Source organism: Dysidea avara, chromosome 2 (assembly GCF_963678975.1).
Source record: "Dysidea avara chromosome 2, odDysAvar1.4, whole genome shotgun sequence".
In the NCBI taxonomy this organism is placed as follows: domain Eukaryota; kingdom Metazoa; phylum Porifera; class Demospongiae; order Dictyoceratida; family Dysideidae; genus Dysidea; species Dysidea avara.
In genome coordinates this window covers 37,718,989-37,736,555 of record NC_089273.1, presented here as the reverse complement: position 1 = coordinate 37,736,555, position 17,567 = coordinate 37,718,989, and the positions used below count along the sequence as shown (strand labels likewise).

The following is a 17,567-nucleotide window of genomic DNA, read 5'->3' as shown; positions in this document are numbered from 1 at the left end:
AAGGTAGCCACAGATTATAGGAAAGTAAAAAAGTACAGTAGTATAGTAGCCAACATATGGTTGAAATAGGCTTAGTATAGTCTGATAATACACTGCACTATACTAGTGATTTAATCTCTAATAACTGTCTTAAGTGTATTCAATAAGCTTGTTATAGTGATGTCCTAATCTAATAAGATATGCTGTACTATTTCATTCCAATACTAACATAATAAGACTGTCATAGACCTTATTATTGTGAGCATTTTTCACAGTGCTGGTCACATTTAGCCTTGTTGAGTTTAAAGGCTTCAAACAGGCATTTTGTTCATCAGTCAGTAGAGCATTCCACTGCATTATCCTTAAACAACCTGTTGGAACATCCAAATGTTCCTAAAGGCTCTTTTGTGATTTATTATACCCAACCAATACTACCAAGGTGCTGTGAAATTATTGTGAATCTGGTTTCTGGTCAACGTTTATTGTGTAATGATGTGAAAACTTCTATGATTCATAACTATATAGAACTACAATAGTCTATGATGAGTAATTGATACTTATGATTATGACAAGAAAACCAAAAAGTGCATATTTTTTATCTTTGAACAGCATTCACACAAAATATGTTATAAAATCAGAAGTACTAGTATATATCACATTATAAATTAAATAATACTGTTCAGCAACCTAGCAATTTAGCATCTGTGTGTTTTCAGCTAAAACAATGTTTATGCATGCATGTGTGTAAGTCACCAATACCTAAGTGGGTTATACCAAGATTTTTGGTGCTTTTTGTTGAGTTCCCTAATTTCTTCCTTCTTCTTTCTTCGAAGCCTTAAGCTTTCTGGATCATGTTTGGCTTTTTCCAATATTTCAGCTTCTTGTTTGGCATGTTCATAAATTTTAATACGTTGTTGGAAACCAGGTTTAGCTTGTTGTTTTTCAGCTTCTATTAACAAGTCCATATGCTGGACTTGTGTAAGTGGACTTTGTTTTAATGCAATTTTATCTAACCGTAGTAAACCTCGTTGAAGTTCTTCTACTTTAAAGATGACATCATTCTCAACAGTTTGAAGATAATAATTTATTTGTTGTACCATGTTTTCTACTTTATTTTTTCCTTGTAGTGCAGTTTTATATTTTTCATGCAATTCTTCTGAAGTTCTTTGTTCAGTATCAAGGTATAACTCAAATTTATATGGATTGTTTACATGCTGTTGCCAAAAGCATTTGTTAGGACATGCTGTGCAATGTGCATTTGATTGTCCACCATTATCCATAGCCGAGCATTGGTACTTGTCTTTATCATCAGCATATCTGCAGTTGTCATGGCAAGTATAATTGCAGGTTAGACAGTTGGTAACGTAATGGCCGGTTGGAAGATCAATTTTTCTTTGCTTTTCAATATCTACAGTATAAGTAAAATCTTTGTTTGTTGCAATTTCAGCTTCTCGTTGTTGAAGAACTATTTCTTCTTGTCTCAGTTCCTCTAACTTAGCACAACCAGCCCTAATTTGTTGTTGTAGAGCTTGAACAGTAGTTTCAAGCTGTTTTCGTTCTCTCAATACTTCCTTTGTTAAGTAAAGACTCACTCCATTTTTACTATAAAATGCTTTGAAAAATTTTTTTAGAGAAAGAAAGCCCATTTTCCAGAACATTTCATCAAAATTTTCTTCTTCATTCTCATCTTCATCTGAAATCTTTATGTGTTTATTGCAAGCAAATAAAGCAGAATTATTAAATTTGTAATATGTTGAGCATTCAATTTTAGCCTCTTCAATAGCAGCAATTACAGGAGGATCCTGGCCATCAGCAAATGTCACCATAATGAATATATTCTGGGCTACATCACTGCCAAATACAGATAAAATAGAGTGATAAACATAATTTTGTTGTGCAGTCAGCCGTGCAAGGGAAGCTTGGGTCACGAATCCAATTCCATCAAGATGATCAATTCCGTTTTCACCTTGAACAGAAAAGAAATTCTGTATTTGTTGTATAATTTGTTTGTCACGTTCTAAACCAGTAGTGTCTCCAAAGCCTGGAGTATCAATAATGGTTAATGTAAATTCAAACTGTGATCCTTCAGATGGATATATTGTGTACGCAGTAATTAACGCTGTCTGACTATGTGCTTGGCTTTTTGCTGAATCTTCTGCAATGAGAACTAGCCGAAAATCATCCTTCCACTTTACGCCAAATAAGTAATTGATCATTCCATTGATTAAAGTAGTTTTACCTGCGCCTGTAGCTCCAACTACCATTAAGACCTTTTCGATTACTGGTTGGCCTGGTATTGGTGTTCCAATTACACATTTTGCCACTCCCTTATTCGGATTTACCATGGTCTTTTTCATGGGAAGTTTGTAAGCCGCAATTTTGCTTTGTGGATTAGAAAGAAGTGTAGAGTCATTTTTCATTTTCAGTGCGAGTGAACTTGAAATGTTATCATTTTCAGCCTAAGTGAAAATAAAAGATTTCCACAATTATATGCACATGATAATATTTTAATTTAAGCCATAATAGGGCAATAGTACTGTACCGCTTAGCTCCAACATAATGTTCTTTCACATTTTGTGAGCTTCTCACACGTCCATATCAAATTACTCTGTCACCACGTAGAGTCTATAAATTGCACTGTGACATGTATATTATACATGTCACAGTGCAATTTACTCGAAGTATAATGTGAGAGGACACAATTCACCCTTATTTTGCATGCATTTTCTCATCTTTTGCTTGCATTTTTGACTTGAACAAATTTTATCTTGGAGCTGAGCTGTACTGTACAGTGGCATAGTGCAAAAAAATTGAGCATTTTTGCACAATTATGAAACTTTAAGTGTGCTTCTGATCACATTAATTTTATTTACTGACAAGTGCCACTGCATATTTTGTCTTTGGCAATCTTTACAGTTGTTTTTACATTGAAAATATTTATCTATTTGAGACAATATTTTACACTTTTAAACCATGCTTTCAAATTAAAGGTGTTGTTCAAGCCGAACAACCATTGTGTGGGGAGTAAATTAGCTCTGGACTGTTAACTTTATTGAATTTCATGGAATATCATTCTCAAGGCAAAACTAAATATAATTTCCTTTCTTTTTCAATGCAACAAAAGTAGTACATATCTCAAATTTCGCTGCTACCCATGCTTTTCCCTGTTTTTTGATATTTATTCCAAATCTCACTGCTTTCCAATTGGTTGTCTAGCAATGGTTGCTAGAGTCTGATTGCTATGGTTCAAATAGATAACCAAATCCAAATATCCTATAGCAATCACTGTTAGGCAACCATTATAGCATGGTTGCTTAGTGACTGTTGCCACAGAGACAATTTCTAAGGTAATATGCAATTTTTGGTCATAGCAACCACACCTTAGCAAACCATTGCTAAGCAAAAGCTCTACTACTTAGCACATACTCTAGCTAATAAAATCTAATCCAAAACAGCCAAGCTGTAAAAAAAGTGTGCGGCCCTCAAAAAGGCTTTGGTGAATAAAGATGTGAAATCCAAGGTGGCGGCCAAGAAATGGCTGTGATGGTAGGTTAATGGTAAAAATTTTAATAACGACAATTCAGATGAATTTTTGTGCCACTTGGTCTTGGCAAAAAAATCACCTAAATTGCCGTTAATAAAATTTTTATCATTAACCTACCATCACAGCCATTTCTTGGCTGTCACCTTGGATTTCACATCTATTTTCACCATAGCCTTTTTGAGGGCCACACACTTTTTTACAGCTTGGCTGTTTTGGATTAGATTTCACTTCTTTTTGTATTTATATACCCCAAAGCCGGCCTATGGCCTGCTTTGGGACTTTTTAAACCTGTCATTTTTTCTTTACCACAGGAAGAAGAAAAGATGAAGCAGATGTAATTTAAATATTTCTGATTTTATCAGTAAATGTACAAATTATATATATAATACATATATTTATTACAGAACTCTCCATGGTGGTTTCTTTGTAACTGAACACTCTACAAAGTGACTTCTTCTTGCTGCTCTCTCTACAGGGTGAATTGTTTGTAGCTGAACAATCTACAAGGTAACTTCTTCTAGCTGATCTCTCTACAGGGTGGTTTGTTTGTAGCTGAATTCTGTGCAGGTGATTTGTTTGCAGCTGAGCTCTTTACACAATGGTTTCTTTGTAGCTGAACTCTCTACAAGGTCACTTCTTCTAACTGATCTTTCTACAGGGCAATTTGTTTGTGGCTGAATTTTCTACAGGGTGATTTCTTTGCATCTGAACTCTCTACATGGTGGTTTCTTTGTAACTGAACTCTCTACAAGGTAATTTCTTCTAGCTGATCTCTCTACAGAGAGATTTGTTTGTAGTGAACTCTCTACAGGTGATTTGTTTGCAGCTGAACTCTCTACATGATGGTTTCTTTGTAGCTGAACTCTCCACAAGGTAACTTCTTCTAGCTGATCTCTCTACAGGGAGATTTGTTTGTAGTGAACTCTCTACAGGTGATTTGTTTGCAGCTGAACTCTCTACATGATTGCTTCTTTGTAGCTGAACTCTCCACTAGGTAACTTCTTCTAGCTGATCTTTCTACAGGGTGATTTGTTTGTAGCATACAATTTGAAGCTCTTTAGAGATTTTGGCACAGCAGCTCCATCCAAGACAGACCCTATTGGAGTGGAGGACAGCAGTCACATCCAATTTGGAACCAACCTCTCTCATTCTGCAATACTACAGTGAGAACAATCCTAAGATAGTGCTGCAAATTAAGATTGACATGAGTTGTCCAGGATATTCAACAACAGTAGTGGTCCAAATATAGAAGGGGGTTCCAGCTAAACTGTAATAGGAACAGATTTGCTGTCTCGATTAGGGAATTTTTTATACAGACAACAGAAGATGGTAGTAGTGAATGTGATTTGTTCTCTACTGAGATTCAACAATACAATCACCATGAGGTCTGTCTTCATCACTCTGATCTTCTTGTAAAACACTTACACTTTCTAATGAATCATCACCATTGTTTGATCAGATTTTAAGAATAATTCAGTAAACACGGTTGGCCAACCAAGAGAAATGAGGGCTGTAGATAAATCAAATGGTCCAAGTACTGGGAGTGTTTGTCTTGTTTAGGTGACTAGAATACCTGCTACACATTAATATCAATGAGAGCTAAAGTGACTGATGAATGTTACTGCAAAGTAGGCCTACGTTGAACATGCCATCACAATTTGGGCATAATAGGTAGTCAAAAGTATTGAGCATAATGCCAGCATAATATGCATTATTTTTGTGTATTGGTTGCCAGAGAGGCTAAAACTCTGCTTATTTTACATGATGTACAATGGGATAGTATGAAAACATGGTAAGAACCTGGTTTACAGCTACACTGTGAAGAAAGGATTAGTTCAAGATTGATTGATATTAGTGCTGAAACGATTATTCGGCTATTTGACTAATCGGTCAGCATGATACTATTCAATTCATTAAGACACTATTCGAATATTCGTTAGCACTTTGTTACAAATAATTTATTTTAGAGGGAGTGCCACTTTTCTAATAATAAAACCTAAACTGGATGAAACTAAGTGCTACCTTCTACTCCTGTATGCACTTCTAGGTAATATTACTATGCATAATACAGTACGTTGTACTGTAATGGACTATTAAGATTGAGGCCTAATCTGCTAGAGGTTTAATTTGCCACAGTTGAGTTCATTACTGACATGGAGTGGTCTGTAGTAGGTATCCGCATCAGAAACCTACGGACACCCAGATTCCTGCTAGTTATTTACAGTACAGCTCACAGGTAATGTCGCCAGTAGAGCACATGCAAGCAATGCTTGTGTCTTCTAGCTCGGTCATTCTTTTATGAGGTACTGGAACTGTGGAAAATCGTGGTGATAGACACAAGCCACATGAGTACCTTGCCACAGATGAGAACACTGGCCACTGAGTTTAGTAACTTCATATAGCACTTAAATCAAATAAACATTTGTGACTGAATCTGCCATATTATGTTTGTGCAAGCCTAGTTTTATGGTAGAATGCAATAAACAATGCTAGAATGGTGCTAAAATACTGGGCTCTGCAGGGTGGAGAAAACGATTTTCCTTTCCCTGAATACCTATTTTTGTAGTTATTGCAGTAGAATATATACATGACTGGATGTTGGAAAAACGATCTAAGATTGCACATTAGAAGTTTCAAGATAAATGGTTAATAATTCAAGTCAGCATAACTCACCAAGGATAGCAAGCACCCATATGAAATTTACACAAAAGATGCATCAATCTATTATGTACTTTTCAGATCACTTCCAGTAATTGTAGCTACTAGTAGAGTTTCCTGCTAAATAAGATAAAAAATCTGAGCAGGTGGATGAGTGCAGTACAGTCACGAGTGCTCACAAAAGGTGGAGGGTGGGGATTGTGGGGAGGGAAAGAGATAGACTTCAAAATGGAGGCAGATCACAATTGGAGTCCAGACGTGAGATTACAGGGCTGTGCTGTCGCCTTAGTGGCTGATATGTAACAAAATCAACAGAAAAATACCTGGCCAACATTATCAGGCCATCCACCAGTATACCACTGATTCTTGCCAAGCTAGACCCTTCACAAGGCGAGATACTGTCTTTCACGATTTCTACACCACCTAGAAAAGACGTCTGTTATAACAAGCCTCGAGTAGTTTGAGAAGTGCTGAGTGTCAAAACTAGTACTACAATAGTGTGGCTATCAACTGGTGGTGCTAGTTTGATTTAGTCTGATGTGCAGTATGGATTGGTTTTGTAAAATACGGTCACATATAAAATATTTCTGGAGCACCATGTGAGATCACATGACCTAACAAGAATCCTGGAGCAGTGGAAAGGTGTCTGGTCAGTGTATGATGGCTTACACTGGTCATGGAATGATTACACAGTATGTTTTTGTGTGTTTGGATCCTTTAAAGCCAGATAAATGTTATATGAGACTGGATTTTGGAAAAACAATCCAAATCACACATTAGAAGTTTTGAGATAAACAGTTTTAAAGAATTCAAGTCAGCATAACTTGCCAAGGATAGAAAGCAAGGCTATGAAATTTGCACAAAAGATGCATCAATCTATTACATTTCAGACCACATCAAGTACTTGTAGCTGCTTACAGAGTTTCCTGCCAAATAAGATAGAAAATCTGAACAATTGGATGAGCGAAGTAGCAACATCAGTGCTCACAAAGGGCTGGAGAGTGGGGGGTGGCAGAGAGGGCAAGACATAGACTTCAAAATGGAGGTAGACCACAATTGGAATCTAGTCATGAGATAACAGGGCTGTGCTGGCTCCTTAGTGCCCGATATGTATGTAGAAATATCAACAGAAAAATGGTATGGCCAACATTATCAGGCCATCCACCAGTATACCACTGATTCTTTCCAAGCCAGACCCTTCACAAGGCCAAATACTTCCTTTCGATATCTCTACACCACCCAGAAAAGTTGTCTGTTATAACCAGCCTCGAGTAGTTTAAGTAATGCGGAGTGTCAAAGCTAGTAGAACGATATAGTGTGGCTATCCACTGGTAGTGTTAGTTTGATTTTGCCTTATGTGAGATTTGGATCGGTTTTGTAAAATCTGGTCACATATTGTAAGGTAGTTAGCTTCAAGGTAACTTGTAGGTGTACATGTTTTGTAGCCAGTTTCTTTTGTTTAGTAGCTACAGTAGTTATTTTAATTGTAGTTTGCTGTTTTTATGTTATATCAATCATTATTCTTTTCAGTACTGCTTTGAAAAATAATTTCTTCATAAACGAATGTTTATAAAATCCAAAAAAAAAATCTGACTATTTAAAGAGCTTGCTTCATAACAAAGGAAGGTGATAACACTATACACCTTGGTAGCATCATGATCCCCAAAGCAAGTGGAGTTTAAAATATTTTGTTTCATGCAAGAATTTCCGAGATATGAGTGTTAGTCTGCCTTGCCTTCAATGAGCGGTTCTCAGTGCCTTTTTCTTAATGAAGGAAGGGACTAACAATAAAACATCTCCCTGTCATCTAAAACATCTGATATCATCTTATTCGCCTCTCAGGAGGAGTAACAAATCTTAGTTTCAGTGTGTAGTAGACTCAAAGGAATGCAAGTTACGGCTATTTGTTTATGTCACGTCAAAGTAATTTTATGCAATTGATCATTCTTCACAAATTTTTCCTTCCTTTGAGATAAGGAAAGGTGAAAAAGACTTACTTACCCAGTATTTGATTACCCTACTCATGGCTAACACAATGCCACAAATTTCAACCCTATACACTATTCCATTTATAAGTCAGAACTGTTGTAGTAAACACATGTATTTATTTTCCCTATACTTGCTGTACTAATCATTTTTTATGCTGTTGCTACCATGAAGAGCTGTAACCTCAAAAGTTATTGGCATATTAGGCTGAAACTTTGTTAAATGGTACTCTTACAGTACCACCCAGATGTAACATTACACTCGCGAGCAGTTGACAGTCGTGTAGCCAATTTATGACCTGTGATTCCTTTGGCATGTGTGTGCTAACTAACTCACCATGTGTAGCCATGACATATGAGCTTCTTCTGGTGGCTGCTCCAGTAACTGTGTGCCTTCACACGTGATGTATTCCAGTTGCGTGTCATGTCGAGTCTTGGCCTGGATTTAAGCACTTGCGAGGGATTGTAACATTACCTCTGGGTGGTACTGTAGCTAAGTAGATTATAATAATAAATTTTAATAAACAGGAGTTCGAAGAATGCTTTTGTGGATTTTTTGTGTCATGTTTTTGCAGATGCCATCGCACACACACACATGCACACACACACACACACACACACACACACACACACACACACACACACACACACTATATGTAAGTATGCCATTGTTAGACATTGAAATAAAGGGTTCAAAGGAATTTATAAACTTGAAAGACCCTGTGTTGTGGCACCCGAGTGAAGTAAGGGCACTACTACAGTATGTGAGGGTTTGTGTTTCAATATCTAACTTATTTAGAGCATGGCTGCTTTGTGGACTTTCTCAGCTGGTTGTGTCACAAGAAATGTAGTGCTCATTAATAGAAACAAGGCCGATACAATTGTCTGTAACTTGTAACAGCACTTGCTATCAAGTTAATTGCCTATGCATTGCCAATGTTACAGGAACTTAATTGGTAGGGTTTTTTTTTGTTTTTTTTTGCCCCAGCTATTGAAACAGAAATAGGGGATCTACAGCATTTAGATACCTGTAAGTAGCCAATGAAATTTGCATAATTCATCTTACTGTAATCAAAATATATAGAAACGTGAATTAACTAGTATAAGAAAAGATAGGAATTTTAAACTAGAGTAGGGACAATGTATATAGTACCACTATAAAAAGTGCTGAAACAAGCTGGATTTGAGTAGTATGTAATGTCCAAGAAGCAAATATCCCTACGGTTGCATTTCAATCTCAACAGAACAGTGTGGATATTTGCTCTTATTGTTATACAGCAGTTAGACATTACATATTACTCCAATCCACATTGTTTTAACACTTTTGATCATAGTACTACATTGTCCTTACTCTAGTTGAAAAATTTTAATACTAATTTGTGGATTTTTCTGCAAATTCATGACGACTAGATGTACTGTATATAATAGTAATGTAAATTAATCTAACTGGATTTTTAAAAATAGGTACTAATCCATATATGTGACCGGGCCTGCGAAAACAGGGCATGTGGGCACAAACTACACCCCGTCATACAGCAGGCTGTATCTCAAGACTGGAATAGAATATTTGCACTCTGTAACTTTTGTTATAAAGCCAATTAAATGTTTAACAATACCTGAAAATTGCATGACTGTAGCATTGTGGCATAAAACGTTATGGGTGATGAGCGTTTGAAAAAGTAGGCAAATTTTATGTACTCACATACCCTATTTTCGCAGGCCTGGTCACATATTATGTAGGAGCTGTGCATAGCCCAGAAAATTTTTCATCAATTTAACAATGTTGGTGCTAACAATTCACCATATTTGAAGCCATCTGTCTGAAGTATGAATCATTAAAGTTGGCATATTGGATGTGCACACAGGAAGACTCTTTTCACAAAACTGACAGTTAATTAATTATACTGGATTATGAAAGTAGGCAGCAAATTTTGCCGATTAGTTAAAAGTATAACCCACCACATAATTATGTTATTGGGCCCGCAAAATAGGGCATGTGGGCACATGATTTTTGCTTACTTTTTAAAACTTCCAATGCTCATATAATTATGTAACGTTTTATACCATTAAACTATGGTAATGCAATTTTCAGCTCTTGGCTAGCATTTAATTGGCGCAAGTTACAGAATGCATATATTCTGTTCCAGTATTGAGATATCATCTGTTGTGTGACAGCATGTAGTTTGTGCCCACATGCCCTGTTTTCGCAGGCCAAGAAACATATTTGCTAAACTGTATTCACTTAGAAGTTTGTCAAGTTATTTAGCTTAACACAAGGTTCATTCACTTTGTTTGCATGGAAATATAGCTATATTATGTGGTTTGCTTGACACATCATGTGAAGAAATACAAAGAAAGTCATGAAGAAAAGAATCCTACCAGTCCAGATAATGATGAAGCAAACAAGATAAGCAGCTAATGCAGGGGCAAAGCTCTAATGGAACCCCTCTTTTTAACTGACAAGTTTTCTTCAATTCAATAAAGTTTGTTTATCAGTCCAAGAAACATTCATTGCAAAATTTTATACTCTACATCCGTGGATGGTAGTCCTACTCGTGATGAAGATCCTTCACTGGTACAGAAAGATAAAAAGCAATATAATACAAGTGCTTTGTATGTTTATCGATATGCCAAAGGTTTCTTCCTGAGTGAATTTGAAACGTTTTCTCGAAAGAAGTAGGGCTGTAGCTATATCCAGTTTTCTGTGATGCTTGATTGAATGGATCAGGCAGGCAGTAGAAAATTCTGTCAAAAAAATATCTAGCAACTTGACAAAAATCTTTTGGGTCAATATGAAAGCACATTTCGGCTTGGTTTTACCCAACCAATACTGTCATGTCATTGTGAAGAAAAATCGAAGCAGGGTTTGGGTGATATTTTGTTACTGTCCATGCCCACACTTTCATCGTACTGTATGATAGTGGTATCATCATCGCCTCCTGGGCTGTGCCACAGCAATCAACATGTTAACTGAAACTACATTGAATTTACAAAAGTATATGTGACCAAATTTGACAAAACAAGGCTTCCACACACATCCAATTTTCTGACTTTAACAAACTGTAACCTGACTGTTCAGTAAGCTATTGACCTAAAATTGTCACACAATTCTTCCATAGCATTGTAAAATACCAGGTCAAAATTTGAAACTAATGGCATACTCCAACTTTAAATTATAGTTCTTCAAAGCCATAAAAGTGGATGTGTGTGGAAGCCTTGTTTTGTCAAATTCGGTCACATATACTGTGCCCTATTCCATGGTGAATCCCTGAGTTGGCAAATCTGAAGTGTAAATTTCATTTTAAAATGTTTGAAGTGTACATAATTATAACCACACAGGGTATGTCTCTGTGCAAATAAGTTTAAAATATGAGCAAATTCTTGTAAGAGGATTCTGTCACATGAAACATGCACATGATTGCATTTATTGTTACATTTTTGACAAGCTTTGTGAAAACATAACAACATACCTTGGCAGTCATTTTCTTGGACAAGTCTTCTAATTTGTTGCTTGATGCAGGTATCAGTGGGTGACTGACAGTATCATCCAGTTTTACCTAAAATAATGAACATTTTTAAATAGATGGTGTGCCAGCAATTCCCTGGAATCATTTGTAACAAATTTGAACTAATATATTTTTACTGGATTTGCAAAAATGGGTTTTCCACACACATACAATTCTATGAACTTAAAAGATCATAACTAAGTGCTCAAAAAAAACATATTAAGCTGAAAACGTTTCTGTGTACTAGGCTATATTGGTGCTCACTACTGACCACATTTCAGGTCAACATATACAGTGTATAGACTTTTCAATCTAAAAGTTATGAGTCATGAAAGTTGGTAAATTAGATGTGTGTGAGATCCCTTTTTGCAAATCTGGTCACATATGTAAATGTGACTGGATCTGCAAAAAGGGGTCTTATAGCCTTTCCAATTACATGTACTTGAAAATCCATAACTTCACTTGTGAGTATGGTACCAGCCTAAAAATTAGTCACTTTACACTCATATCATAGCATTATTTCTGGATGTAATTCTAGACAATGCTTTATACACATGTTATGACTCACCAAACCTGAAAATTTGGAGAAGCTATAAGACCCACTTTCACAGATCCAGCCACAGATTAGTTTTATGTAAATTTGTATAATATTATGTGAATGTAACTTTGGGCTAGTCCCCTAGACAAATCAGCATAAGCTTCCTGTTCAGTAGCTAAATTCAAATTTAAATCTGTACTATATATGTAGTAGCTGATTTGCAGTAAATGGGCTTTCAGATGATATGTACAAAACCCAGAAGAAAACATGATGTTGTTTCGGTTTGGGAAAATCTCCATGATCTGTACTATTAATACTGTATAGTACAGATTTTGAAGGTTTGGGCTTTCTTGCCCAAACCAAAGCAGCATCACATTTTCTTTCATGATGCTGAGTTTTGGACATATCATCTATAACCAGCATCGCGCCTACCTCTTCATAACAAATTAAGGTATTGGTAAGGTATAAGCATACCCAAAAATATGTACCTACTGTATTTTCAGCTAACTGACTATATAACTGATACTTTCAAACAACTGTGGTTATGCTACTGTTCAACATCACTTCGCATGCCTTTTTGCTAATCACAGCATTTACTGTTTATGCATGCATCATGAATCTTATCACTGTCCTCCTTTGTGTCTAGACATACATCTGTTATGCCAGCATAATTTTGGGAATAATAGGTGGTTGAAAGAATTAGGGAATGTTCTGGAATAATCAGATGAGTTCCAGGAATAATTGGTACAAAATTATAAGTTTTCTTTGTAGCCTGTTGTAAAAATTTGAATACACCACTGAAACAGTGCAAGCATAAAAACGGTTGAAAACATTGAGATAGTCTAATAGAGCAGTCACTCACTCTAATAGAGCAATCAACTTTGAGCCCATAATTCTATTATAACAGTCAGGTATAAAAATTCATAATTAATATGCTTATATATAGCACTAATTTCAGAAACAATTTTGGGAATAATAGGTACGTAGATGGGGAATAATATTGAGAATAATAGGTGAATAAAAAATATCCAGAAAGAATAATTGGAAGATTTTGGAGCATAATAGCCTATTTATGTCCCATTTTTTCTCCACTACTGCATGTGTAGTTGCTGAGTTGCAGTAAACTGTGGTGACTTCAATGTAGCTGGCTGTCATGAGTATCTTATAGTGACTGGATTGATTGCAGAGACACTTCTCAAACCGTTCTTTGTTTGTAGTGCAATCTAATATAATGGACACAAAATGCTTGAAAACAAAGTGGAATGGCCAATTCACTTCTCAGTACATTAATAGTTGGGGCATGTGCTTAGTCACTATTTCCAGTGGCTGGATTAATTGTTTAAACTTTACTGAACAATACAATTAGCAAGAATTATTTATAATACAACAACAAATATAAGTTGTAGTCCTGAAGGTCAACCAGTGTCTGGCATTATAGTCTTCATTATTATGTACCAATTATAATTATCTATAACTACAACTAATTAATTACAAGGGTTAAATAAAGGATACAAGTTATTTAATAAAATAGTTTGTTAGAGCAAAAATGGTCACAAAGAAAAAAAAACATTGGCGTAGGAAGTTGTTGGCTGGGGGGCTATCCCCAAATAATTTGGCTAACTATTTCAAGTCATCTCTTAAGTACTCAACTGTCTATACTTACTACCAACATATCAGATAACACTATAATTCATCTTTCTATTCAATGAACAATCCATAAAGACTTTATTAACCTATCGGCTTGCACTGTGACTCCTCAGCAGTAGTTCAGATGAAAGATTGTGACAAGTGCCTCTAGAATTAAGTTTTGTATAAACAATGTTATTTTGAGTGACATAGAAGTAAATTACACAAGTAAGAATACATTGCTGGAATGATTCTAGCATGTTTTACAACTAAAAATATGCTAAATTCAATCTCAAAGCATTATATATATTTTTAAATTTTGCTTAGTGCATGTTCCCAGATTCCCCCTAGTTTAGCATGCTTGTCATGCTCAGCTTTTCTTTTAACCATTATGTGAGGTGCTTGGTATGCATATGAAAAAGTACCTACTGTAAACAAAAGTATTGCAAAAGTATTTAATCCTTGGATTCGTATTCATTAGGTCAAAAGAAGTATTTGAGTTAATCTTGGATATTACTGGTCAGAATTAATGAGTAGAGAAAAGTAAACAATGAGGGCTTGGTCATGAGAACATGTGTTTAGATTTTTTAGAAGCTCTGAGATGATATTTTGGTAGTACATAGTATAATTTGATTGCTTTAATTTACTGCCATATTATTGGAGTAATTACTGTTTCACACTATCACGCTATTGTCAGTAAAAAACCAGCACAAGCATGGATTTTCAGAAAAAAAGAAATTTAAAAATTGTAGATTGTGAAAATTATGGAAAGCCTACCTTCTGGACATGTGCAAAAGTAAAACTCAATTGCAAATTTCAACAAAAGATTTTTTGCACATTTGGATATAGCAAAACTTTTATAAACCAAAAGCTTCTTGATATGTACAATCTAATCAAAAACAGCCAAGCTGTAAAAAAGGTGCAGCCCCCTAAAATTTCATGGTGGAAAAAGATGTGAAACCTGAGGTGGTGGCCTAGAAATGGCTGTGATGGTACGTTAGTGGTAAAAATTTTAATAACGACAATTCAGGTGAATTTTTTTCCGCTTAGTCATGGCACCTGAATTGTCGTTATTAAGTATTAAGATTTTTACCATTAACCTACCATCACAGCCATTTCTTGCCTGTCACCTTGGATTTCACATCTTTTTCCACCATGGCCTTTTTTGGGAGCCGCATTGTTTTTGATTAGACATCACTTCTGTTTGTAATTGTATACCCCAAAGCCATCCTATGGCTAGCTTCTGGACTTTTTTAACACATATTATTTTCTTTACCACAGGAAGAAGAAAAAGATTTAAAGCAAATTTTTAATACTTCAACTATTTTTGATATTATCAGTAATTATACAAACTATTTACATACATTAATTACATGCCAATTATTCCCTACAGGATAATTTATTTGCAGCTGATCTCTCTACTGTTTGACTTGAAATGTAACTAAACTCTCTAAAGGGTGATTTGCTTGTATTCAAAGCTGAACACTGTACAGGAGTCTCTCTACAGTATCCAACTGAACTCTATACTGGGTTATCTGTTTGCCAGTAAACTCTCTACGGGGCAATTTCTTTGTAGCTGAAGTGTCTACAGGGTGGGTGATTTGTTTGTATCTGAACTCTCTGCAGGGTAACTTGTTTGTAGTTAAACTCTCTACAAGGTGATTTGTTTCTAGCTGATCTCTCTATAGGGGGTGATATGTTTGTAACTGAACTCTTTACAGGGAAATTTGTTTGTAGCTGAACTCTGTGCAAGGTGATTTGTTTCAATCTAATCACTCTACAGGGTGATATGTTTGTAGCTGAACTCTCTAAAGAATTATTTGTTGGCAGCTGAACTCTCTATAGGGTGAGTTGTTTCTAGTGACATAGTGGTTTCTTTGTAGCTGAACTCTCTACAAAGTGACTTGTTTCCAGCTGATCTCTCTACAAGGAGACTTCTTCTAGCTGATCTCTCTACAGAGTGACTTGCATCTAACTAAACGCTCTACAGGTTGATATGTTCATACATAACACAGGGTGATTTGTTCATAACTAAAGCCTCTACAGGATGACAAGCTTCTAGCTGATCTCTCTGCATGGTGATTCGTTAGTAGCTGAACTCTCTACAGAGTGATTTGTAGCTGAACTCTCAACAGGATGATTTCTTTGTAGCTGAACTCTCTACAAGGTGATTTCTTCTAGCTGATTGCTCTACATGGTGACTTTTTCTAGCTGATCTCTCTACTGGGTGACTTGTTTCAAGCTGAACTCCTTCTAGGGTTATTTGTTTATAGCTGAACTCTCTACAGGATGATTTGTTTGTAGTTTATCTCTTGTTTCTAGCTAAAATCCCTACTGGGTGATCTGTTGGTAGCTGAACTCTCTACAGGGTGACTTCTGTCTAGCTGAACTCTCTACAGGGTGATATGTTTTCAGGTGAATTCTATACAGGGTGATATGTTTGTAGCTCAATTCTCTACAAAGTGACTTGTTTCTAGCTTATATCTCTACAGGGTGATATTTTTTGTAGCTGAACTCTCTGCAGGGTGATGTTTTGTAGCTGTATCTTCTACAAGGTAATTTGTTTGTAGCTGAACTCTCTACAGGACAGTTTCTTAATAGCTGAACTCTCTGCATAGTAATTTCTTCTAGCTGAGCTCTCTGCATAGTAATTTCTTCTAGCTGAGCTCTCTGCAGGGTGACTTGTTTCGTGCTGATCTCTGATAGGGTGACTTTTTTCTAGCTGAGTTCTTGCAGGATGGTTTCTTTGTGTCCAAACTCTCTGCTAGATGGTTTATTCATAGCTGAACTCTCTACAAGGCGACTTCTTCTAGCTGATCGCTTTTATCCGATCTCTCTCTACGTTCAAAAAAATTGAAAAGAAACGTGCTGGGATGAATTAGGCCAAGTTATAGGCCATTCATAGCTTAGAACTAGCTAAAATGAAAGGAAACTTATAGCACTGGTCATTGTCCAACACCACGGAGCAGTACAGCCGCACACAGCCATCACCTGGTTGGCCAGGGCTCCATCAAGACCCCAGACCACTCGTACGGCTAGCCACTGTGCTCTAAAAAAGCAGCCAGCAAAAGCAGACCACTTTACTCTGGTCGACTGTGGCAGTGAAACTTGATAGTGCATTCATTAAGCTTTGTGTTTGTGTGAAAAAATCAAACCGGCTTCCTGTCTTGGGCGATAAGAACGGTTTTCGTAGATCCAATCACATTTTTATTATGTACTCTTGCTGCTACTTTACAGCATGACTTGTTTCTATTTGAACTCTCTACAGGTGATCTGTTTGTAGCTGAATTCTATACAAGGTGCAGGGGCATAGCCAGGATTTTTTGAAGGGGGGTTCCAGCACCAGCATTGAGTTACTAGAAGCAGGGGTCTGGGGGCGCAGCCCCCAGCTGCTGAGAGACTTTTAATATTTAATAAATTAAAACTCAGCAAATTGCTATATTTTATGCAAAAAGGACATTAATTATGATACATTAAGTGCCCTTGGGATGAAGGTAGTACTAGATAAAGTCACCTATAGTGGAAACAGACAGCATAACACATAGAGACACATATAGTAATCTGTAAGTGATGGTTATATCTCACTGTGGTATAGGAGCCATGAATCCACTGATACAAATGACAATCAAAACAATATAACTATACAAATATGCATAGCATGAATTCATTTCGCATAACACAAGTGATAAATTACTGGAGCTCTATATCTTTAAACACTGCACACCAAAGCT

The 17,567-nt window shown here is 36.2% G+C and overlaps 1 protein-coding gene and 1 long non-coding RNA gene across 2 annotated transcripts in view; one reads left to right on the top strand and one right to left on the bottom strand.

The window, feature by feature from the left end:
• The window catches only part of LOC136247269 (uncharacterized), a 286,965-nt gene that overhangs the window by 168,714 nt on the left and 100,684 nt on the right, over nt 1-17,567 (top strand). The gene's annotated exons all lie outside the window — the stretch shown is intronic.
• Nucleotides 535-17,567, bottom strand: part of LOC136247256 (uncharacterized) — a 148,778-nt gene continuing 131,745 nt past the window's right edge. The window contains exons 6-7 of the mRNA XM_066038883.1: nt 11,637-11,723; nt 535-2,438 (exon numbers count right to left, since the gene is read on the bottom strand). Coding sequence (XP_065894955.1) covers nt 729-2,438; nt 11,637-11,723 — 1,797 coding nt within the window. The 3' untranslated portion in view covers nt 535-728. The remainder of the gene's footprint in view (nt 2,439-11,636; nt 11,724-17,567) is intronic.